Source organism: Fukomys damarensis, unplaced genomic scaffold (genome assembly GCF_012274545.1).
Source record: "Fukomys damarensis isolate Sample0158 unplaced genomic scaffold, DMR_v1.0_HiC HiC_scaffold_17, whole genome shotgun sequence".
Taxonomy (NCBI): domain Eukaryota; kingdom Metazoa; phylum Chordata; class Mammalia; order Rodentia; family Bathyergidae; genus Fukomys; species Fukomys damarensis.
The window spans coordinates 70,535,080-70,559,261 of record NW_022900929.1 but is presented as its reverse complement, the minus strand read 5'-3'; the positions used below and the strand labels follow the sequence as shown (position 1 = coordinate 70,559,261).

Genomic DNA, 24,182 nt, shown 5'->3' with positions numbered 1-24,182 from the left:
TTAGTGCTTAATAAATGTGACTTAATAAATGCAACCACTGTTTCACATCAGTAATTGTTAGTCCTAAAGTAACAATTTAAACAGAATATATCATGTACATATATAGATCTTTGGTAAATTTTATACTCTTGATGGAAACGAGCAGAGTACTAAGAAAGTATGACTTTCTTGGTAGACGAGGTTAAATTTATGTTTAATATATACTTTGTTTTGAGATGAAACCATAGACTTACAAATAAAAGTTTGATATTTTATAATGAGTTTTATAAAAATACTTAAAATTATCTAATCAAATAAGTCTACATTTCTTTATAATTAAGATGGGAGCGTGTTTTTCAAAAGTTTTTGATGGCTGTCCTTTGAAAATTAATTGTGCAACTTCTTGGATACATCCTGATACAAAAGGTAATATTTCTGAATATTCTATGCATCTCCAGTAAAGTATTTATTATAGGAAAAGATCTCTATAATCAGCAAGCAGGTTATTTTAAAAATAAGACCTTAGGGACTAAATAGTATAGGGTTTTAGTTTAAATGTAGTGAAATTTAAAGAGTAAAGCCAAAACAAAACAAAGAACCTATCTGATTGACAATTAGCAGTAGGCAGTAGAGGAGCTCAGAAATGTTTGTTCCTGCTTCAACACAATAATGAAAACCGATTATAAAATGATCTGCTTTAAATGCCACTGTTAGAAAATGTAAATAAAATTTTTAACTGTAAGGAAGTATTTTTTGTTTGGAACTTTTTATTTGGTATATTCACATTTTACAGAAAAAAGTTCAAGAAACTCATATACTCACTATCATCAATTATTTCTATTTTGCTCTAGTTGTTTTACCATTTTCTGTTTATGTGCATTTTTTTATGAATGAGGTGGAGACCTCATGCTCTTCTACTTCAGTATCTATTTCCTAGTACCAAGAATCATCCCTAGGCCTGTAATCCCAGCACTCTGGGAGGCTGAGGCATAAGGATCACAAGTTTGAGCCTAGCCTGGGTGGTTTAGGAAGATCCTGTCTCAAAATAAAAACTAAAAAAGGCTGGGAATATAGCTCAGTGATAGAGCACTTGCCTACAATGCATGAAGCCTGAGTTTAATCCCCAGAACTACCAAAAAAAAAAAAGAAGAAGAAGAAGAAGAAAAGCATATTTATCTTACCATAAAACCATTATAAATAAGATCAGGAAATTTATCCTTGATGCAATTCTGTTTTTTCAATCCAAAGTCCATATTTAAATTTTACTTTCACAATAATATTCTTTCTAGTCTTCACCTCATTTTTCCAGTTCAGCATATAATTCATGATTACATGTTGGATTTAATCAGTTTGAACTTATGAATTCTTACTTTGTTCAGTGAAATGTGATCTATCATAATTATTTTTATACTTAAATTGTCTCAGAACTTTTGGATAGGACAGAAATTCATAAGAGCTGTGGAAGCTCCTGTGTCCTTTTGTTTGAAATGTTGGAATTCTTTTTCTAGCATTTCCTTCCTTTCTGGCACAACAGAGTTTCTAGGCTCATCTCGTGCTTTCCCTGCTCCAGAACCAAAGTCAGTTTTGTCTCCACTGCACCGTGGCTCTTAGTGGAAACAGTATTTAGAAACCAGGGTGTGAGCACCAGGTGTACTCATTGTGGTGTATTGTGATATATAATTTATACCGAATGTGCAGTTTTCTTGTTCAAGAGTATTTGAGGTATCTTGCAACATTTATTACTATAAAAATTAAAACAAAGATTATGTCAAAGTAGAGAATTAACATAGTTATGGTAAACTCAGTGAATTATTCTAACAAGAATGTATCTACTTTTTATAAAACAGGAAAGGTGCTGGGGAAAGTGAGGCGGCATGAATTTTAGAAAATAATTTTACTTTGTGTGGATGGCTAACAATATCATTGCAACATAAAACTATTATTTTAGTAAATACTTTTGGAAAATGATAGTAAATTCTGGCAATTTATGAACTGTTTTAGATCAGTACATTATTTTTGGAACTGAAGATGGTATTTACACGTTGAATCTCAATGAACTACATGAGGCAACTATGGAACAGGTAATGAAGCCTTCTAAATCAAAAAAGTACTTGGGACAAATCAAAGTATCTTAAGTTTAAATCAGTTTGTATAGACCTAAATTTTTATTTGTATTGTAAATATTTGAAAGGGTGATATTATACTCTTTACATGTTCATATTGAAAAAAATTTGTTTCCCTGAGGTTTTGGTAATTTACTAGAAGATAGAAAATAGTTCCTTTTGTAATACTATTTTATTTATTTTGTTTTGTGTGGTCCGTGGAACCCAGGGCCTTGCACATGCTAGGCAAGCATTCTGTCCTTTGAGCTACATCCCTAAAAGTACTGTTTTAGAATATTAGAATTTGGAGGTTAAAGGGTAAGAGAATGAAAATTACAGTTTAATTTTCTTCTTTTCTTTTTTCCTTAGTTATTTCCACGGAAGTGTACTTGGCTATATGTTATCAATAATACTTTAATGTCATTATCAGGTATGTATTCATGATGAAAAAACACAGGCAAGCATAGAAATGTCTTTTTAGTATAAAGTGTTAAATGTGTATTTGTAATTCTAGATAGCTATAGTTTAGTAACTTTGAGACTTGCAGGTTTTTCTTCCCAAATGCCCCAGCAGCTGTACACGTGAGGGGTAGGTACACAGTGATCGTTCCCTGAGGTCCCTCCCTCCTGCAAAGCCTCAGCCTCCTCCTGCGCCTCCACCATTACTGTCATCCCTGGTCCTCCACTGAGTATTAACAGATGCAGGAAAGAAGCAGCAAATCCAGCTGCTTCTTTCTCTGGGAGCTTCTGCAAGTCAGTTCCCCTCTTCTTAGCCTCTGTTTTCATACTTATCAAATGAGAATGGTGGTTGTAGGGTTTAAATGAAATTAATCCAAGTGCTAAGTAAAACTGTGAAGCCTTAGCTGTTTGGTGGTGGCATTAGAGCTGCCTTGGCCTGATGCCTTAACGTCTGCTAAACAAAGTGATTCCAGAGCAACCTCTACCTCTTTGGGTGATTGTGTTTTTTTCTTTTTTTGGTTATAGTTAGCATTGAATAGGTGGGTAGTAATTTTAGATTCTTTTCCTTATGTATGAAACATTATTTTCTTACATTTTAGATTTAAATGACTGCTTAGAGGATTACTGATTCTAATATAGAGTACAAAATTATTATTCCTCTGTAGTAGAGATTCTTCAGCAATGTATATATTTGGCTGGTTCAGTGTTTTTGAAAAACATATTATTGTGCTCGCTCTGGCAGCACATATACTAAACTTAAAGAGTGTATTATTTGTGCATAAATGGTTCTAAAAAGCTGACATCAAGAGCATTTAATCTTTCCCCAAATCATCTTACATTTCATTTATTAATATTAATTTATTACTTTTTTGCAAAGAAATTTAATTCTGTTTAAAACAGTTCTAAATTTTACACACATAAAATAACTTTTCCCTAATGCTCTTGCTGCTGTATTTTATCCTTAGTCATAGTTGTTTTCAAAATAGCTTAAAGCACTATGCACGCACATCTTACATATTTAAAAGATAAGCAGGGGAAAGTTAGCCTATAAATTAGTTCTTTTATCCCTAGTTAGAATGCCTTGTGGAACTGAAAGAAGGTGGGCCGCAGAGCCCAACAGGAAAAAATGTTCCCAAATGTGTGCATGTGTTTTTAGCAGCCTCGCTAGCTGTGCATCTCAGGATTGGATTTAGGGTCAGTGGAGAGAACAAGGTTGGCATAGGGTTATGTTGCTGTTCTGAAAAAGTGTAGAGAATTTCATTAGGAGAAGACTATATTTATACTTATGCTTTTTAATAGTAAAAGGATAAAAACTACTTTGTGTTGTTATTTTACCATACCTTATAAAGTGGGGAATCAGAAGATGTTTACCATGTTTCCCCTCCTTAACTACAGCCTTTTATTATATGTGATCGCACCCCTGTTTATCCTTGTATTGTAGCTCCTTATATTGGCTTACTTTATTACTTCATTATATTATTTTGAAGAAGTCATTACAATCAGCTTTAAGCCCAAATAATGTACTGATAAATAGACCTAAGCCAGAGAGGTGATAGTGATGTAGTTTCATATATTTCCATTATTCTAAAGTTGTCATGTGAATTATTGTAACTCAGCCCATAAGATTTTGTACATCAGTTTTAAGAATTTCTTTTTCTATGTTCTCGCCCTGAAGGTTTACAAACATTCTTCCCAGATCACTGTCAGAGTATACCTAATTTATTAATATTATATTAAGGTTATTTTACTTTCAACATAGTATTAACTGAATTTTCTGTTCTGTTTTGTTTTGATTTTGTGTATGTTTTCTGTTTTGCTTGGCCTTTGAACATGACTGGACTCCTCATTTTAGAAGGTAATTATGTTTCCTTTTACTTGAAAATTATATGGTTCCTGTTGTAAATGATAAATGAAAGTAACATATTTCTCTTTTATAGGAAAAACCTTTCAGCTTTACTCTCATAATCTTATTGCTTTGTTTGAACAAGCCAGAAAACCAGGATTAGCTGCCCATATTCAAACTCATAGGTTTCCAGACCGCATACTGCCAAGGTACAGAATACCATTCTGTTCTGCTAGGAGTGAGGAGAACTAGTATCTGTTTTTTAAACAGTGTTCCTTACACAGAGAAAACTTTCTTTGCCTCAATTTTCAAAGGCGCTTACACTAAAATAAATGTCATCTAGGATGCACAAGACTGGTGTTTCCTAAACTGGACTGTCCATGAGAATCACCTGTAGAAATTTTATAATACAGATTCTCAGGCCCTACCTCAATCCTATAAAACCAGACAGTCTGTACTCAAAGTCCAAGATAACTTTTTTTTAAAGCTCCTTTCTGTCTGATGTGATGCATTCATAAATCACTGTATGACAACCACATCTATAAAGAACATTTATATTGTTTTATGTTTTCAGAAAATTTGCTTTAACAACAAAGATTCCTGATACAAAAGGGTGCCACAAATGTTGCATAGGTAAGTAAATGTTATTTCTCAAACTGAATGGTTAGAACTTTTAACAACTTTAAAATTATTTGAAGAGTCTTATAGAATAAAATAGGAAAGAATACTTTTTTTTTTAAGTTATGGTACCAGTAGAGCATAAGAATGTATAAAGAAATGTGGCATAGAAATGCATGGAGATAGTAGTCTTCATGTTTTCTCACAGCCCAGCATTCCTACTCTTTGTTTGTTTGTTTGATTGTTTGTTTGGGACGGGGTCTCATTGTATAATTCAGGCTGGTCTTGAGCTCACTATGTAGCCCAGGTTGGCCTCAAACTCCCAGTAATCCTACCTCTGCCTTCTGAGTGCTAGGATTACAGGCATGCGCAGCTACTACTGTTTGTTAACCATAGTCCCTGAGATTTATCAGTTAATGATAGTTTGTTGTTTGTTCTTTTGCAGTACTGGGCACTGAACCCAAAACCTTGTGTATGCTAGGCAAGTGCCCTACCACCGAACTGCTGTCCCAGCCCCCTACTAATTTCTTTTTTGATCCAGTACTTAGGATGAAAGCCAAGGCTGTGTGCATGCTAAGTAGGCACACAGCTCCTAAGCTACATCCCCAGCACTTTTTATTTTGAGACAGGGTCTAGCTAAATGCCCAGGCTAGCCTTCAACTTGTGATTCTCCTGCCTCAGCTTCTAGAGTAGCTTGGAATTTTAGGTGTGTGCTACCATGCCTGGGTTTGTTAGTTCATTATCAAAATTACTACAAGAGTTTAGCTAACTCTGAAATAACAATCTAAAGAAGACCACCATACTTCTAATACAAAGTACAACTTTAAGGGTTTTCCAAAAGCACCCTCAGATTCACAAATTCTCTAGGAGGACCCAAAAAATTCACTGAAAGAAGTTAAAGGTACTATTATAGTTTCTTACAGGGAAAAGATACAGATTAAATTCAGCCAAGCGGGTGGGATTGTAACTCAGAGCCTGAGCATGCACAAAGCTTAGGTTCAATCTCCAGCACTACCAAAACAAAGAACCACCCAATGGAAGAAGAACATAGAGCAGAGCACAGGAAAAGGACCAAGCACAGAGCAGTAAAGGGAAGCTGCCTTGAGCTTCATCATCCAGTTTTTATTTTGGCTCCATCCTGAAGGTGGTGGTGATGGCATATGTGGCTGATCTCACTCACCATGCCTTCCAAAGATGAGCTGATACTACGTGACCCAAAGCTCCCATTCTGAGTCACATTGTTGGTCTTTCTGGCATAACCAGCCCTCACACTAGGACTTTCCAGTGTTTGCCAGCCTCACCCTCAATCATATTGTTAGATTATCCAGTGACCTCAGGTTCCCAGACAGTGATACTCCTATCAAGCATGACATTTCACAGGCTTAGCAATTATCTCTGAAGAATGGAGAATAGAGAACAGACTTTTTCCAGGGCAAGGATAAACCTTTACTACATAATTATATCACTTAGCCCCCTCAACCCCCTGGTACCAGGGATTGAACTCAGGACCTTGTGCTTGCGAGGCCGGTGCAGCACCACTGAGCTAAATTCCCAGCCCTCACTTAACCTTTAAACAGCTCTGACAATTATTGTGTCATAAGTAAGTAATAGAACCTAGAACCAGATCTATGTCTGATGTCTTGAGATCTTAGAATAAACTTCTGTTTATTCTTTTGTTTGATCAGTGAGGTTCACAGTACACAGAAGTTCTAAACTATAATGCATACTCTCTAGGACAGAAATATTTAACAGTAGATGAGCTTTATTTACAGTCATGCCTCTCAATACTTATCTCTAGGAAGTTTCATTATTGCACTAAGATAAACTAAGGTGGCTACGTGTCATGAGACGGTGTGTGTTTATGGGGTCACCGTAGCATATGCAGTCCATCGTTGATGGAAATGCTGTGCAGTACATGGCTGTGAACATTCTGTGAACATCTTCCTAGCAAAAATCACATCTGTACCTGTTATCAGATTCCCAGAATCTGATTCCAGAAAGTCCTAGAAGATTGAAACTTACAAATACTACTATAAAGCTTAATGCACATAGCTGCTCTGATAATCAGTATATGTTATTTTTGATGGAAGTCAAATTGGGGAGAAAGACCAGCATGAATTTTTGTAGATTTGGATTAAAGAAGTTCCAGCAAGATGAGTAAGTGGATACATACATGATGACTTATCATCACCCTGCTTTTAGTAGGCAACTGAAAACCACTGTGCCAAAAATGATATGATGAATTTCACTTATCCCTAGACTTTCTTGTCAGAATTTATTTTTAGTCATTTTACTTAGAAATAGTTTTTAGGATTTATATTAGCTTAGATGTTTTGGTGTTCAAAGTGTTGTTCTTATTAAAAGCTCTCATAAAGAAAAGTTCTTATGTTTAAGAAGCTAGCATATTAAAAGCATTTAGGAGTAAAAGTATATAATTTAAAATTGACCCTTCAAAAAATGGGCAACTGAAATAGACATTTCTCAGAAGAAGCACAAGTAGCCAATAAATTCATGAAAAATGCATAACATCTCCAGCCATTAGAGAAACTCAAATTAAAACAACACCGAGATTCTATCTTACTCCAGAAAGAATGGCAATCGTCAAGAAATCAAATAATAATGCCAGTAGGGCTGCAGGAGGAAAAGTAACCTTACATTGTTAATGTGAGTGCAAATTAGTACAGCCATTATAGAAATTAGTGTGGACATTCCTCAAAAACTAAAACTAGAAATTCTATTTGACCCAGCTATTCCCTTTCTCTAGATAGCGTCCCCAAAGAGTTAAAGACATATTATAGTAATACGTACGCATCCATGTTTATAGCACCACAAATCATGACAGCTAAATATTGGAAATGACCTGTATGTCTATTAACAGATGAGTGGATAAAGAAAATGGTGTTTATACACAGTGGTGGATTGCTAGTCTGCCATAAAGAAGGATAAACTTGAGACATTTGTAGGAAAATGGATCCACCTTGAGACCGTAACGTTAAGTGAACTAAATCAGACACACAGGCTTACATATCACACAGTTCGTCTTGCATGAGAATCCGAAAATATATAAAGAGCAAAATAAAAGATAGGTCATAGGAAACAGGTAAATAGATCCTTTGCAGATGGGAAGGGGACCAAGAGATGGAGGGAATGGACAGGAAGAGGATGAAGATTAAGTCCTAACTCCTCCTGAGAGTGTGATCATTCTATACTGCAAACATATACTGATAAAAAATAAAATTGAGGTAAGTGACAAGTAAAGAGTAAAGAAGCCAAAATAAAAAGAATTGTATTTATTTGCCCACTACTGTCATCCTGCTTACCAGAGACAGTAATTGCTCTTTGCAAGCCAGGTGATCACGTCGTTTGTTTGCTCTTCCATCCATGCTCCAGCATTGCTGCCAGATCCCATTCCATGTTTTTCCCTCATAACAGCACTGCCCTGTTAGCTTCTAGGTGAGTACAGCGTAGTTGCTCACATCTGACTAGCCTAGTTATGCTTTCACACGAAGGTGTTCTGTGTTCTGAATGTTTGTTGTTATTGTTGTTCTTTCCAGTCAGAAACCCTTACACAGGACATAAATACCTCTGTGGAGCTTTACAGTCTGGGATTGTTTTACTTCAGTGGTATGAGCCAATGCAGAAATTCATGTTGATAAAGGTATATATTGCTTTGTTTATATTTTCTTCTTTAGAAAATGCTAATTTATAACTGAAGTAAAATTATTGTCTTATTACTACTCTTTAGTGTCACCACACTTAAAATTGTTAGTAGTTATTTAGCTTAGGGAGTCTTCTGCTCTTCTTAAGATTCCTCTTTAACTGATCTGAATAAACTTCTGGAACCATAGAATAAATAAACTACTGCCATAAATAGTAATAAAGCCAGTTCTCTTGTAGAGAACATTCATATATCATCAACTTAGTAGTAGGCCTTTATAGAGTAGATAAATCATGGAAAGGGAAGCCTTTCTATTGATTTTTTTTTATTCATTAAGTTTATTGGGACATTTTAGGCATACAATATGATGATATTCATCATTGGGAATTTGTACCTTTGCATGATATATCTTGGTTCTTGTTTTTTTTCCCCCTTCCCCTGCTCTATTTTCAACCCCTCCACCCCTCACGTTTCTATTGACTTTATTCAAAAACAATGTGATTGAGGAGAATGTTTCTAAGTTACAGTTCTGTTTATTTTTTGCAGCACTTTGATTTTCCTTTACCAACTCCTTTGAATGTATTTGAAATGCTGGTGATACCAGAACAAGAATACCCTATGGTCTGTGTTGCTATTAGTAAAGGCACTGAATTAAATCAAGTAGTTCAGTTTGAGACAATCAATTTGAATTCTGCATCTTCATGGTTTACAGAAATTGGTGCAGGTAAGTTTTTTAACCTTGTTAGAATATTGATACTTTCGCATATAAAAGAACCAGAACACTTAAATTCAACCAGTATGGGCTCTTCTAAAGAACAGAATTTCCAGCCGGGTGTGGTGGCGCACGACTGTAATCCCAGCACTCAGGAGGCTGAGGCAGGAGGATCGCTGTGAGTTCAAGACCAGCCTGCGCTACATAGTGAGTTCCAGATCAGTCTCAACTACATAGTGAGACCCTGTCTCAAAAAAACAAACAAACAAAAAAAAGAACAGAATTTCCCAAGTAAGCCAGAATGATCATGTAAATATAGTTTGTGATTTCTGTTTGCCAGAGGAAATTTGATTCAGATTATTTTACTAAGAAAAATTTTAATGATTCCTGATGTTGAAAGGTCTGAATTGTTGCCAGCTATATCTTTGAACTTGCTAAATAAATTATTGCATTTTCTAAGACATTCCCAGAATTTTATTAGCTTCTGAAAGTTACCTTTTTTCCTCTCTTCTGTTTTAAGCTACCTTTTCCACATCCATCACTTCTTAGAATCATAGAATGCGCTATCCATTGCACTTTCTAAGAATGATTAATTATTCTAGAAAATTATCAAGCATGTCTCTGTGAAGGCTGAAAAAATTGGAAAATTTATTCTCAAATATTAAAATTTGAACAATTCAATCAAAATGTATTTCTAATGACAAATCTTCAACATCACTAGTCATCAGAGAAATGCAAATCAAAACCACAAAGAGATATCTCACTACAGTTAGAATGATTGTTATCAGAAAGATTAAAAATGACAAATGCTAGTAGAATACAGAGAAAGTGAAACTCTGGTACATTGCTGGTGGAAATAAAGTTAGTACAACCATTATGGAAAACATCATGGAGATTATTTTAAACACTAGAAATAGAACTGTCAGGATCCAGCAGTCTCACGGTGGGGTTTATATCCACACGAAATGAAGCAGCGTGTTAAAGTGATAACCTGTATGCACATGTTTGTTGTTACATTGTCTACAGTATCCAAGTTACAAAGCCAACCTGAATACCTGTCAGCAGATGAATGGATAAGGACAGTGTGGAGTATTTGCACAGTGAACTGTCGTTCACCCACAGAAAGAATGAAATTCATGTGCAGCAACAGGGATGAAACTAGAGGTCCTTACATTAAGTGAAATAAGTCAGGCACACAAAAAACAGATGCTTAGTGTTCTTGCTTTCTTGTAAAAGCTAAAAAGTTGAGCTGACACAAGGAGAGAGTCAAATTGCAGTTTCCAGAGGCTGGAAAGGATGTGAAGGAAGAGGGATGGAGAGCTCTTACTTAAAACACTCCTATTCCAAGACCCCTTTAGTCTCTAGCTTGTTTTATTATTGCAACACTTTCAAGGATGATTCTTATATTAGTTGAATGAATACAGATGAGCTGAGAAAAAAATTTTTTGGTGTGCTGCCAGAGAGACATTTTACTGATTATGTAGATCTGGATTGTTCACTGTATGTCACCTTTTTGAAGTTCCATAAATTCCCCAAAATACTTTATAAAATGTCATGTCTAGCTGGGTGTGGTGGCACATGCCTATAATCCCAACACTCAGGAGGCTGAGGCAAGAGGATCACTGCAAGTTCAAGGCCATCCTGGGCTACATATTGAATTTAAGGCTAGCCTGAACTACATACTGAGGCCCTGTCTCCAAATAAATAAATAAACAAATAAATAAAATGTTTATGAATGTGGCAGTTTTCAAAGGAAAAGATTCACCTACTTCAGAGAGGTATAAAGAATGACTGGCTTTTATTTAAAATCTTGTCCTAGATTGAGCTAAAGACCATGTAAGCAATCTCAGTGCTTAAAATAAATTGTTTTACACAAAATGTTTGCAAAACTATCATCCCATCTATTAGCAGATGTTAAGTCACAGGGCTTAACTATCAGCATAGTAAAGAGTTGCATTCTACAAAGTTGTTGAAGGTACCATTCACCATGCTACTCACTCAGTGTCCTCTTTATGAGGGAACTTCTCCTCCTTACTGCAGACACACACTGATACTAAGAAAAGTTTCTCCTGATCATAGTTACATTAACCCTTGTGCTCTTTTGAATCATTGGCTTAACTTTATTTTTAAAGATGCTGTGAGTCACCTAACTGATCATGTTTCCATCTTCCATTGACTATGTAAAGTGCAGAGCAAAATCTAGCCGTTGTATGGCATGCATTTACTTGGTTCTCCGTATTTGCTTCATTTTATTTTTATAACTCATCCTTCTAGAACTAGCTGAGTTATTAATGAAAAGTAGTAATAGAGGTTTTCTCAGCTCATTTATTCAAGTTGGGACCAAAATTTGTTTTCCTTAATTTTTATTCACTTTTTGAAAGGTAAATACAACAAAATATGATTTCTGTTATATTTCCAAGACTAAATCACAGCAAAATTCAGACCTCATGTTTATGTTCTACTCTTGTTTGTTAAAGCATACTGTATAACTAACTTTTCTCCCCCCTCAAGGCAGCCAACAGTTAGATTCTATTCACGTAACGCAGTTGGAGAGAGACACCGTTTTAGTGTGTTTAGACAGTAAGTACTGTTAATTTTGAATATACTTCTTGTTAAAATGATTTTTTAATGTAATTAGTTCTATGAAACTAGAATTCAAGAGTTTTATTTCTCTATTTTAAACCTGGTTTCATTGAAGAAAAAAATGAAATTGACTACCAGTAATTCATCTGTTTTTCAGTGCTTTCCCCTGTCACCTTTTTATATATATTTGGCCTGTTTGCCATATCTTGGGGTAAATTTTATGTAAACTATTCTCTCTCCTACTTAAGTATAACTAATGAAAAGTAGAAGCTCACAGTCACTAGAAAGTCATTAAACATTAACTTTGGAGATGCATCAGAGTGTATTTCTAATATACTTACAGATTTGACACTTTCACCTACTGGCTATGATTCTTTTGGTACAGAGAATGTTACTGAAGGAAGTGTGAGTAGTTTGAGGTAGAAAAAACTTCAGGAGCAGATATTATTTTTATTTTGCAAATTAATCACTCTAGTTTGTAAAACCCACCTCATTTTTATTCAGTAAAATCCTACAAGATGGAATCCCCCCATACAGGATTGTATTTGAAACTTGATAGTATTTGCTATAACTGGTCCAAAATGTTTGTTTTTAATGACTAGACCTACCTATAAGTGTTCAAGGTTATTTTGAAAATTGTTCTACTACTGATTTTGCCCATTTTTTCTGTCATAATCTCTGTATGCTCTGAAGATACTTACTGTACTTTATAGAATAGTAAATATCATTTAATATTATAAATGAGTAAACTAAAACCCACATGTTTTCATTCACTGTCATCCCTTTGTGAGGAACTTGATTCTCTGAATACTCTGCTAATGAGATTGGAGTGTTACTCAGTTGTCCTTAAGGAAAGTTGATCGATTTTCTTTTTATCCAAACAAATAGAAAATATGGTATTAACCAAATAATTAGATTTAACATTAAATCCCCACATATCCTATGAGTCATCAAAGGAAGATAAATTGTGCTTAGCTTTCATCTTGGTAATAATGTATAATTTTATCACAATTTTTAAAAAGTCATTGATCAGCTGGGCTCAGTGACAGATGCCTATAATCCTAGCACTATGAGAGACTGAGGTAGGAAGATCGCAAGTTTGATTGCTTGGGTAATTTTGTGATTTAGTGAAATGCCATCTCAGAATAAAAATATTTTTGAAAGGGCTAGATGTGTAGCCCAGTGCAAAGGCCCTGGGTTCAATCCCTATTGTGTGGCAGGTTGATTAAAAAGGCTCTCTACTAATTGATTAATTCCTAGTTAATTGAGGTAACTAGTAAGTGATATTCTTGAGATTTCTGTTTTTTAAAGGCATACAAGAAGACTTCAAAAATTTGTTGTAAAAAAAAAAAGGGAGCCGGGGATTTAGCTCAGTGGTTCTGCTTACCTCACAAGTGCAAGGTCCTGAGTTCTATCTCTGGTACCAAAAAAAAGAAAAAATTGTTGTCAGCTATACAATTTATAAGTTGATTTTAGTGGACTGTAGTGGGCTTATGATCTCAAATCATGGTAGTAGATATATAGATATAACTTCTAACTCTGAGTGAAAGATGATGAAATTAAAAACAATTAGACAAAAGGGAGTTGAATTATTTTATTTGCTCCCCACCCTAGGATTTACTGCCTTAAGAGTGCTGTTTCTTGCTCATGTGTACCTTTGCAGAATAGAACTCGTGTAGTAAAGTTATAATTACTGCAAATATAACATATGTTATGTAGTTTATAAGGAAAAAACCCTTATCACTAAATAGGCACCAAAATAGCCACTTTTAAAGAAGAAATTTTTATTTTTTTTAAAGATGAGAATGTCAGTGTTCATTATATACTGCGTGAAAAAGAAAAACAGCGGAATTGCCATTTACCAAGGAGACATTCTTAGAATATATCTTTTAAACATGTTAATGATGACTTTTCATCAGGTACACTTAAGTAAATCATGGAACTTTATTAATATCATTTAATATCCATATAAAATGCATATATCGTGTCATGTTATATTTGTTTTAGGAAATTTATATTTCCAGTTTTGACTTTTGCTTTTAACTTTTTTAAGAATTTGTAAAAATTGTAAATCTTCAAGGAAAACTAAAGTCAAGTAAGAAACTAGCCTCAGAGCTAAGTTTTGATTTTCGCATTGAATCTGTAGGTAAGTCCCTGTTTTATTTACTGAGTTTGGAGTGTATGGGGCTTTTTGTTCATTTGTTCATGGTTGAGGTTGTCTAGATCAGCACTGTCTCCTACAAGTTTCTGTGATGATAGAAATGTTATTTTTCTCTGCCCTTAAATATAGTAGTCATTAAACACATGCAGCAAGTAAGCATTTGAAACATGATTAGTGTTATAAATTACTTTTTAATTTTTTAATTAACTTTTAGTATAAATAGCTACATGTGGCTGATTGCTACTATATTGGACAGAGCAGGTCTTGACCATATTATTTCCTGAATATTTAAACTTGTTACATTTAAATTTTCTGTTCATTATTCCCATTGCTGAATCAAATAAATTATACTTCTCCCAGTTCCTTTCAAATCATGAAGGTATTTGTGTTATACCAGTGTTAGATATGTTATAATTCTTTGCCATATAAGATTGTATTTAGTGTGTTTTGATGTCTGTTGCTTTTAGGTCTATTTACATATAAGTAGCAGGTTTCCCACAGGATTTAGAAACTCATGCCATTTTGATTTTATGACAAAAATCATTACAGCTTATTGTTATATGCATCCTCCTTGATTATATGTCAGTATTTTTCCCAGCAGTGATAGGACTTACAAGAAAAAATATTATGGCTGAAAACTTTGGAGATACTGGGAATTGAACCCAGGACCTCACACATACTAGGCAAGTGATCTACCACTGAGCTACATCTCCAGCTCTTTTTAAATTTTATGTATTTTCATTTTTGAGACAGGATCCCACTAAGTTGTCTAGACTGGCCTCAAACTTACAATCTGTCTGCTTCAAGTAGCTGGGATTACTGGCATGTACCACCATACCCAGCGCTACAAATGCTTTGAACCGTTGATGATGCCTTTCAGCCAAAGATCAAAGAAAAGAGTTAAAGTTGGCAGTTTCTATTTATTTAATAGACTTATTTTATAATTACATGTATATTCTTTTTAATGTTTTTCATTTTTTAAATATTCTAATATGAGTTTCTCCTATTAAACTGAATTTTTCCTCTGTCAGAAAATATAAGGGGGTAAGGATATAGCTTAGTAGTAGGATGTATGAGGCCTTGATTTAATTCCTAGCACCAAGAAAACACAAAACAAAAATATGTTTATGCTTTTGTTTAACATCTGACATAAAAATAGTTTTCTTATAATTAGGAAACAGTTTATTAAACAGAAAACCCAAACTTTCTGCATTACTGAAACAAAAGGAATTTTGGAGTTTCTAGTTTCTTCTTTAACTTCTTCATGTATGTTTCTGAAAGAGCTGCCATACAGATCAGAGCCCTTCTTCATTCTAATTGAGACATTCTGGTATCTCCACCTTTTCATATATGGCAAATTATATAGAAAATTTTGCAGAAGTGTTCCTTCTAGGCTCCTGTTTCTTCTTGCTAGTAAACACTGGAATGATCACAAGGACTCTGTTGGATAGAAGAGTTCCTTAAAATCTTGTCTTAAGGTTAGACCCAGTAACTGGATATTTTATCACCATTCACTTAGGTGACATTTGTCTTTATGAGAATGAGATACTATTCCTTTTATTGAGCTGAATTATGGTCCCAGAACATTCTTCCACTTACTCTGTACATAGTATTCTAATAAGAAATATAAGTAGGGTCAGGGTAGCTCAGTGGTGCTGTGCCTGCCTCCCAAGCACAAGGTCTTGAATTCCATCCCTGGTACTCTACCCCACCCCACCCCAGAATATATATATGTGTGTGTAATTTTCAGTCACTTTCCACAGTTGTCTTTGTTTTTGCTAATTCTGTTTAATTATCTCTAATACTTACATTATAAGAATAGGTTAAATACTAAGCATTTTTATACAATTAATTCAGACCATAAATATTCAATATGTGATTAAATTTGGAGTACAGGCAAATTTACTGCTTAAAAAATGTTTTGTAATATGGAAAATGTGAACATAAAAGACTTTTGTTTAATAGCTACTTAACTAATCATTTTTTAGCCAAAAACACAGGTGTATATGTTTCTTGTTTTGGTGGTATTTTAAATCCCACCCCCTGTATAGTATTTATTATTCACCTCAAACAAAGGATACAGCCTGTAAAAGGGAAATTAATATGCTAATATTTAGCTCATCAGAAATCAACCTATATTTAAATGAGTGCCCGTTATATATCTGAAAACTTGCATAACTCTGCCTCAGTAAAGTACTTGAGTTTAAACACGTCTTAGCCACAAAAATGTTGAGAATTAATGGTCTAGACAGTGGAATTTTGCCTTAAGCACTTGAACAGCCTTAGGTTATTATTTGTTAAAAAACAAAGGGAAATTGATAGTGAAATACTAGTTTCAGTCTCCCTTATCTTTTTTAGTATGCCTTCAAGACAGTGTGCTGGCTTTCTGGAAACATGGAATGCAGGGGAAAAGCTTCAAGTCAGATGAGGTAAGTTTTTGACCTCAGATTACCTCCCCACCTCCCACTGAAGAAATGTTAAAAACATTCATTTTTTGCATGTCCCCTCTGAACCCACGTTACCACTTTTAATGCCTTTAATACTATGAACTGGCAGAGTAAAAGAACAGGTATTTTAATATGTTCACTTTTATATTTTTAAATTCTTAGTGTCCACAAGGAATTACAAAATAGTATAAATTTACACAATTTCTTTCCTCTGATTTGTAGTTTGTAACTATGGTTGCTGACCTTGCTGGGCTTTTTTAAATTTAATGAGTATAATCTATAAATATAATAGCTTCTTTTTAAATATTTTAAGCTACAAATTAGTATGTAGTGGATCACAAGACTGAAGAAAATTAACTCATTTAGGAAGTAGCAAGTACCAAGTACATTGAAAATACTTGTTATAAATAATACACAATGCCTGTTGTGTTCCAGACATAATAGTGGCTCATTTTTTTCCCACTATTTTTGTTGTTTAGATGAATGGGTTTTACTTTGGCAGATTCATACAGAACATAACATACTTGGATCATTGTCACCTCCACAGCATTCACCATCCCCTTACTTTTATATATTGTAGAGGGTTTCAATGCATATATTTTGCTTATTTCTGTCCCACTCCTTCCTTGCCCTAATACCCTCTCTCCTCCTCCTTATTCCCTTCCTCTTGACTAAATATGAATTTGATGCCCATGGAATAGATATTATTTATATTCCCGTTTTGCAAGTATAGAGTGGTTAAGTAATGTCTCCAGGCACATAAGTAATTTAGTGGCAGAGCCTAGATTTGAAGGATCTCTAAAAATCACTTATAGCTGAAATAATCAGGATATTTTCATGCCAGGGAAGGGGCTTGGGTTCCCACATTGGGGAATGAATCTTGCTGTAACAGACATTTTCCATTTATGTCATTTTCTACACTATAACCTCATCGATTTTTGAACTTACTTTAAAGCTCAGAATCATCTTCTATTTGAATTTACCTTTTGTTTTAGCCACACTTGTAATCACATGTAAGTAAATATTTCCAACCCTTATATGTATGCAGAATTAAAATGCTTCCAGGAGAAAATGAGGTAAACTGTCTTTGAATATTTCAGTTCATCTGGTTACGGACCTATACCAGGTCCCTGAATTTGATAAAATCTATAGTCCTACTTACTGCCAAAAGATTGTCCTTAAAGGCTATGCTCATTACTTCATTCCTGTGATTAGAAATCTAAAGAAAACCTGTTTCTCACCATATCAAATATAAAACCTGATTTCCTAACTATGTACATTGTGTGTGTGTGTGTGTGTGTGTGTGTGTGTGTGTGTGCGCGCGCGCGCGCGTGTGTGCGTGCATTCCTAGAGCTTGAACCCAGGGCCTCCCACATGCTAGGCAAGCACTCTACCATTGAGCTACACCCTTAGCCCCCTAACTACCTACTTTTATTGTATCTTGCTTACCTCTTTCTGTTTATGTTCTCTTCCTTCAAGTTGGGCCTAGATGAAGCCTTGACCTCTTTCACAAAGTAATATTCAGCCACACCAATCCACAGTCACTGAAGCATTTCTGAACTTAAACTGTGAAAATGAGCTCCATGTAATATAGCACCTAGCTTGTTTTCTGATTCACATTAATTCTACTTTCCTGGCCAGACTGCAAATTCTTTGTTAAAGGACTATTTTTATACTTACTTGATTTCCATTTAGTTGGGGTTCCTCCAAAAGCAGACCCATGATAAGGACTCAGGTGCAGTTAGTTTATTTGGGACTAAATTCCAGAACACAGTGATGGGATCAGGAATGTAAAATGAAAAGGAGCAAAAAAGTCAGCTAAAACCCAGGTGTGGTGGCTTTGACACCTGTCAATCCCAGCACTCTGAAAGTCAAAGCCCAGCCTGAGCAATTAAGTGATTTATTGAGTTCCAAAAAAGTGAAAAAGAGTGGGAGCTGTAGCTCAGTGTGAAGGCCCTGGGTTCAATCCCCAATAAAAAGCACATTCATAAGCCAGTTCCCACTATGGATCGCCAGAGCTCAGTCCAGCAGGAGCACTAAGGAATAATACAGGAATTGACTCATTTGAGGGTGGGGAAGTTGGAGCATTTATGCAGTAGCTACTATCCCATCTTGGTTAAGAGTTACCCCCAAACTCTCCACACTTTGGTATTGTACTTTTGCATGGCTGAGGAGTAGAATGCCATGTACGCTGGTGCATGGAACTGGTGCTTGGGAGTGTACACACAGCTGTACCAAAACGAGTCAGATAGGCGGCAGGGTGCCTCCAGACCTCTTCCTTGAGAAGTAGAGGAGAATTAAATCTCGGGCCTGCCAGTCACATGACTTTGAACAAGCTGTGCAACCTCTCCGGTCCTTAGGCTCTTCTTCAATAATAGGGAGATTACAATGCATTTTGCCCATTGTTCTTCTAAGGAAAGTGCCTCGCCCATACCAGATGTTCCATGAGTTGATTCATTTCTACTAATAGTCAAGAGAGAAACACTGAAATTTATTTCACTTGAGGAATTGAGTCTGTCAAAAATTATTCATTGTGTTTAGTAACTGCTCTTATCCAAATAATTTTGAAATTATTACTTAATAAGATGGGGACTAAGGTGTAACTGATAATATTTTCTTTCATAGGTTACCCAGGAGATTTCAGACGAAACAAGAGTTTTCCGCTTATTAGGATCAGACAGGTAATGGTTTGTTTTTTTAATTACCTAGAGTTCAGGTTGTACTCTGAATTATACTGTCAGCCTGTACTTGTGTTTCGGTCAAAACTCTTAAAGGTTTATCAACTTAGAGAAATTTCTCCGTATCTGTTTTGAGAGGGTAATATTTTAGTAAATCAAGTTAGCAATCTTTCTTCAGTGTAAAGATCGTGGTTCTAGAGACAGTTATATTCAACCAAGACAAAATGTGCTTGTAGATGTTTATGTCCCAGAACCTTGACAGATATTTCTGGGCCCTTTCTCTCCACCGCCCTTCCTGGTCTATACTCTTCTATTAACTGTTATAAATATACACCTCCCACTATTTGCTTTTATATCAGAAAATGTTAGCTTGGTTTTTAGGGTTTCTCAAAATTAGCAGGAACTGCCCTGTATGTATTCTTTTTGTAAGCAAAATAAGTCTCAAAATTGGGCCATCTTAAGGAGAAAAATGGTAGCTTTTGTTCCCCAAAAGTCTAACTCTGTAACTAATAAAATCCCCACTCCTTCCTGCTTTCACACCAAAAGTTGTTCCCACAATAGAATTGGCTACAGTAGTTTGCACTGGTTCTGAGACATGGATGGGGCATCTCAGGTCTTCATTCACTGTCACTGCTTAAATATTAGATGCTTGAGGAATCAGGGCAGGAGAATGGAGCATGAGCATGAGAGTTTTATAAGGAGAAAGAGAATTTTTGAAAAATAATGACTGCTTTAGTGAGTAGAAAAGGTAAGGCCACAAAGCATGGCAACCTAGTAACTAGTACAGCACAAAAATGGAAAGGAAGAATGCATATGAAGCCTCCTGGTGAATGTTCTGGAACTAGAATGGAATACTGCTTTGCAGGAAGGGGTGACAGGTGAATGGCAGGTGGTGACCAGGGCTCCTGGTACAGACAGCACTGCTGTGAGAACTCTGCTTGAGAGCAGTTCACATCAAAAGCCTTTCCTCTCAGGTGCTCGTTTGGCTGCACCTCCTGTGCCCTGACTGTTCCTTCTCCCTTCCTTGTCTTGTCTCACTACTCTCTGCTGTTATTTGCTCTTTAAATAATTTTTTGAAAGGTTGTTGTAGATCATTGAGATCATGGTCTTGTTTTGCTTATCTACTTAAACTTGGGCATCTCCTTGATTTTGAGATATATATCTTAACCACATTTTTATTTTATGTTAATTTTAAAGGTGGTTAAATTTTTGTTGTTATTTAACACAGGTATTTATGTGTAGCGAAAAAGAGCTAAGAAAGTCAAAATATTAAGAGCTATTAACTCTTGTCAGTTACGTTATAGATAATTTTATTTTTCCTCTCTACTTTTCTCTGCATAATATGAATATATATATAATTTAATATGAATATATATAATTTTACTGCTTTCAATGTAAAATAACATACTAGATATAGATGATTTGTACACTAGAGAGATACGAAATATGTGTGCAATATCACCTCACACCCCCTCTAGAATTTCTTCTTTGCATGGGTAGATTATTTGTTATATTGTTCTCAAACTCTTCTTGGCAGGGATGTCGTGATACTGCACTTGGTTGAAATTTTTCTTTCTATCAATCCTTCTATTAATTTCTTCTCTTCCTTTGTTCCAAGGATAAAAGAGGAGTCCCATTTCATTACTTTTTTTAACTGTTTTGTTTTTTTGAGGCAGAGTCTCACTGTGTTACCCAGACTACTCTTGAACTCCTGCTCAAGTGATCCTGGCCCTGAGCTGGGACTGTGTGCACCACCACACCCAAGTTCACACTACTTTTAAATATCTCAATACTTTGTGTAGTCATTAATTCTTATCCAGTTGTATTTCTGAGCTATAAAATACAAACTAATTTGTACAACTCTGATCTTGTGTAATCTTATAAGAATGTGAACAGTGCTATTCATTTTCTATTTGATAATATTTGAAGCATGAAACCTGGTTTTACTCTTAAAGCTTTTTTTTTTTTTTTTTTTTTTTTTTTTGGTTTAATTGCAGGGTTGTCGTTTTGGAAAGTAGGCCAACAGAAAATCCTACCGCACACAGCAATCTCTACATCTTGGCTGGACATGAAAATAGTTACTGAGCACCAGAAACTGATCTTAAATGACAGGAAAATGGATATAAATCTAATGAAAGCAGAAATACTTTGAGGAAATTCAATACAGACTGTACCATGATTTGCTGTAACTCTTATGGGTTATATCTGAAATGATCTGTATGTTAGGATAGAATTCAGTATTTTCTATAGCTGGAAACAGCTAGTCTATCTCTTGCCACTGTGTGGTGGTTATATCAAGTTTGCTTAATAAAAGCTACGAGATGAATAGTCCTCTAGGAAACCGTCTTTTTTTAAAAAAATGATGTTTGTACCCAGGGTGCCATGGTATTTTTAGATAATTCTTGACATAAATTTAGTGACCATTTTATCACTTTATACCATGTCATATTTCTTCTTAATGAACATAATTTGATAAATTTTCAAATAAGCCTTTCTCTTTTACATTGGCCATTCTGTATGTTTTTGTAAAATAGAATATTTAATCCTTATTTATTAATCTCTTGCTGGAGTGATGTAATGTTATCTAACTTTTAGCAAAGGAAGGTTGCAGAGCAGCTTGAATTTTTTTATAATGTATAAAAATGTTTACCTTTTCAGAGTAGTACTTTAGGGGTTAAAGGCAGTGTGTCAGGGAGATTCAACACATGTGATTTCATTTAACAAAAGTATTTTATAATACAATTTCATGCAGAATTGCCTTAAAGGGGAGTTTTATGTTTTTAACTACAAATTGTTAGTTGCTAAGGGGTTATACAGAGAATATTGATGATGGTTGAAAAGTATCTTTAGAAGTGGTGTCTATGTCTAAGTGTGATTACCATGTGTATGTATTCTTGACAAACAGTATACTATACCTGTGATTTTTTTGATATTAGGGATAATGCATAAGAAATTAATCTTCATATATATTATTATCTCTAATATAGGGAAGATGAATATTTAACTGCGCATGTTATATATTTTACTTATACTATGCCAGAGGGGAAACTGTCATTCAGTTATACATGTAATCCTGGGGTTTTCACATACATAGGTATTCATTTTGAGTAGGTTTAAGAAAAAAATGTTTAATGAAAGTGAATTCCAGTGGGGATAATATAAATGAGTACTATAAAAACCAGTATTCTAAAAATAAGAAAGGACAGGACCATTTTTTGTGCTTTTTTTTTATTTTGCTATTATTAGATCAAATTTAAAGTGTTAACGTTGGTACTTGTTGTCTTAATGCATTTATTAATAACAGCATTGAGATGATAAAGAATGGATTAGCAGTAGCAAATATAAGGTTATTCTGACCAGTTACTTGAGCAGAAAACAGTTTATCTCATTCAATCTTCAGAAGTTTTGTAAAATAAGTATTATTATCTCCAATTTTCAGATGAGGAAGTTAAGGGTTCAGCAAGGTTAAGCAACATATCTAATCCATACAGCAAGTTAGTGTTTGACCCAGACCGTGAGTCTTCTGACTCTGTTCATTTCACCATGAGATATGCAAGCAATAAAATGTTACACAAGTAAAACATACAGTATCTGGTCTTTTAAACTGCATGTATGCTGTAGTATCATAAGTGTGTGGTTGTTTATTGGGGAAATGTTGAATGGATCTTCTAGACGAGGGATACTGGACACTGTGTGGCAGAGGTACACTCTCAAAGTACAGAAAATTACATTATGGCTACAAAGACCAACAACCTCCTTTTCTCACTAAATCGTGGCAGTGATCCTAACAGAATACTAGAAGAGTCTGCTCTGTAAAATCTGGCCATTGCAAAAAGAGACCTAATTAAGATTCTGACATCAGAGGCATCCTGGCTAAACTGCCCAGCTAGATAACACTTCAGTGAAAGTCACCATAGCTGGCCTGCTCACCTCATATCCAGAGATTGCAGTCGGGTTTTTTTTTTTTTTTTTTTTTTTTTTTTTTTGCGGTACTGAAGATTGAAGTTAGACCTTACCCTTGCAAGGCAGGCATGGTGCCACTGAGCTAAATCCCCGGCCCCTGCAGTCAGTCTTTTAGCTTATGCTATTAAAAATGAGCCAGTAACCAAGAGTTGTACAAGCTCTTAGAAGAAACAGACTGTCAAGGTAAAGGAAAAATCTTCAGAAAGATATTGCAATCATGAATCAAGAAAATAATTAATTCTTTCTTTCTTTTGAGATACTGGGGATCAAACCCAGGGGCACTGTACATACTGAGCTACATCTTCAGCCATTTTTTTTTCCCCCACTTGACACAGGGTCTTGCTAAGCTTTCCAGGCTGTCCTTAAACTTGTAATCCTCCTGCCTCGGTGTCCCAGATAGCTGAGATAATAGGCTTGTGCTGCCACACCCATCAAAAACAGCTTTTAGAAAACAAAACAAAAAGGCTTTAGAAAAGAATATGAATTATTCAATCAGAAGGTTTATAAATTGAGATAATTCTCAGAAAAATAAGATGAAGTGACAAATAAATGGAAATACTGAAAAATAAAAGCTAAGAAAACAGTACAGGATCCCCAATATCCAGTCTCCCGGACATCCAAAAAGAAAAAACAGGGGCTGGCAATTTAGCTCGGTGGCACCATACCGGCCTTTCAAGCGCAGGGTACAAAAAGAAAAAGGGAAAACAGAAGAAATCAATAGCATATTTCAAGGCTTCTTTCCAATACTGAAGAACATCAGATTCCACTTTGAAAGAGTGTGGTGAAAGAAAAAGACCTCTGCTGAAGCACATCATCATGAAAGTTCAAGCTCACTGAGGCAAAGAGAACAAGGACAGGATGCAATAGCAAATAAAAATCAGGATACCTTCAGATTTCAACAGAAGCAGTGCCTTCAAAGACGTAAAAGTCCGTCTTCTGAAGGTTAGGGTAAAATGAAGAATTTCAGTCATATCAGGTCT

At 35.1% G+C, this 24,182-nt stretch overlaps 1 protein-coding gene and 1 non-coding gene across 2 annotated transcripts in view; one reads left to right on the top strand and one right to left on the bottom strand.

Annotated features, from left to right (window-relative positions):
* The window catches only part of Map4k5 (mitogen-activated protein kinase kinase kinase kinase 5), a 115,219-nt gene extending 92,409 nt beyond the window's left edge, over nt 1-22,810 (top strand). Inside the window, exons 23-35 of the mRNA XM_010632707.1 lie at nt 321-405; nt 1,981-2,060; nt 2,451-2,511; nt 3,636-3,638; nt 4,477-4,591; nt 4,957-5,015; nt 8,555-8,658; nt 9,205-9,382; nt 11,882-11,950; nt 14,007-14,099; nt 16,473-16,543; nt 19,187-19,242; nt 21,237-22,810. Coding sequence (XP_010631009.1) covers nt 321-405; nt 1,981-2,060; nt 2,451-2,511; nt 3,636-3,638; nt 4,477-4,591; nt 4,957-5,015; nt 8,555-8,658; nt 9,205-9,382; nt 11,882-11,950; nt 14,007-14,099; nt 16,473-16,543; nt 19,187-19,242; nt 21,237-21,324 — 1,062 coding nt within the window. The 3' untranslated portion in view covers nt 21,325-22,810. The remainder of the gene's footprint in view (nt 1-320; nt 406-1,980; nt 2,061-2,450; nt 2,512-3,635; nt 3,639-4,476; nt 4,592-4,956; nt 5,016-8,554; nt 8,659-9,204; nt 9,383-11,881; nt 11,951-14,006; nt 14,100-16,472; nt 16,544-19,186; nt 19,243-21,236) is intronic.
* On the bottom strand, nt 14,756-14,827 carry Trnat-agu. Its single transcript has one exon. It is a non-coding gene; the product is annotated as a tRNA-Thr (tRNA).
* Nucleotides 22,811-24,182: the final 1,372 nt, after the last annotated feature.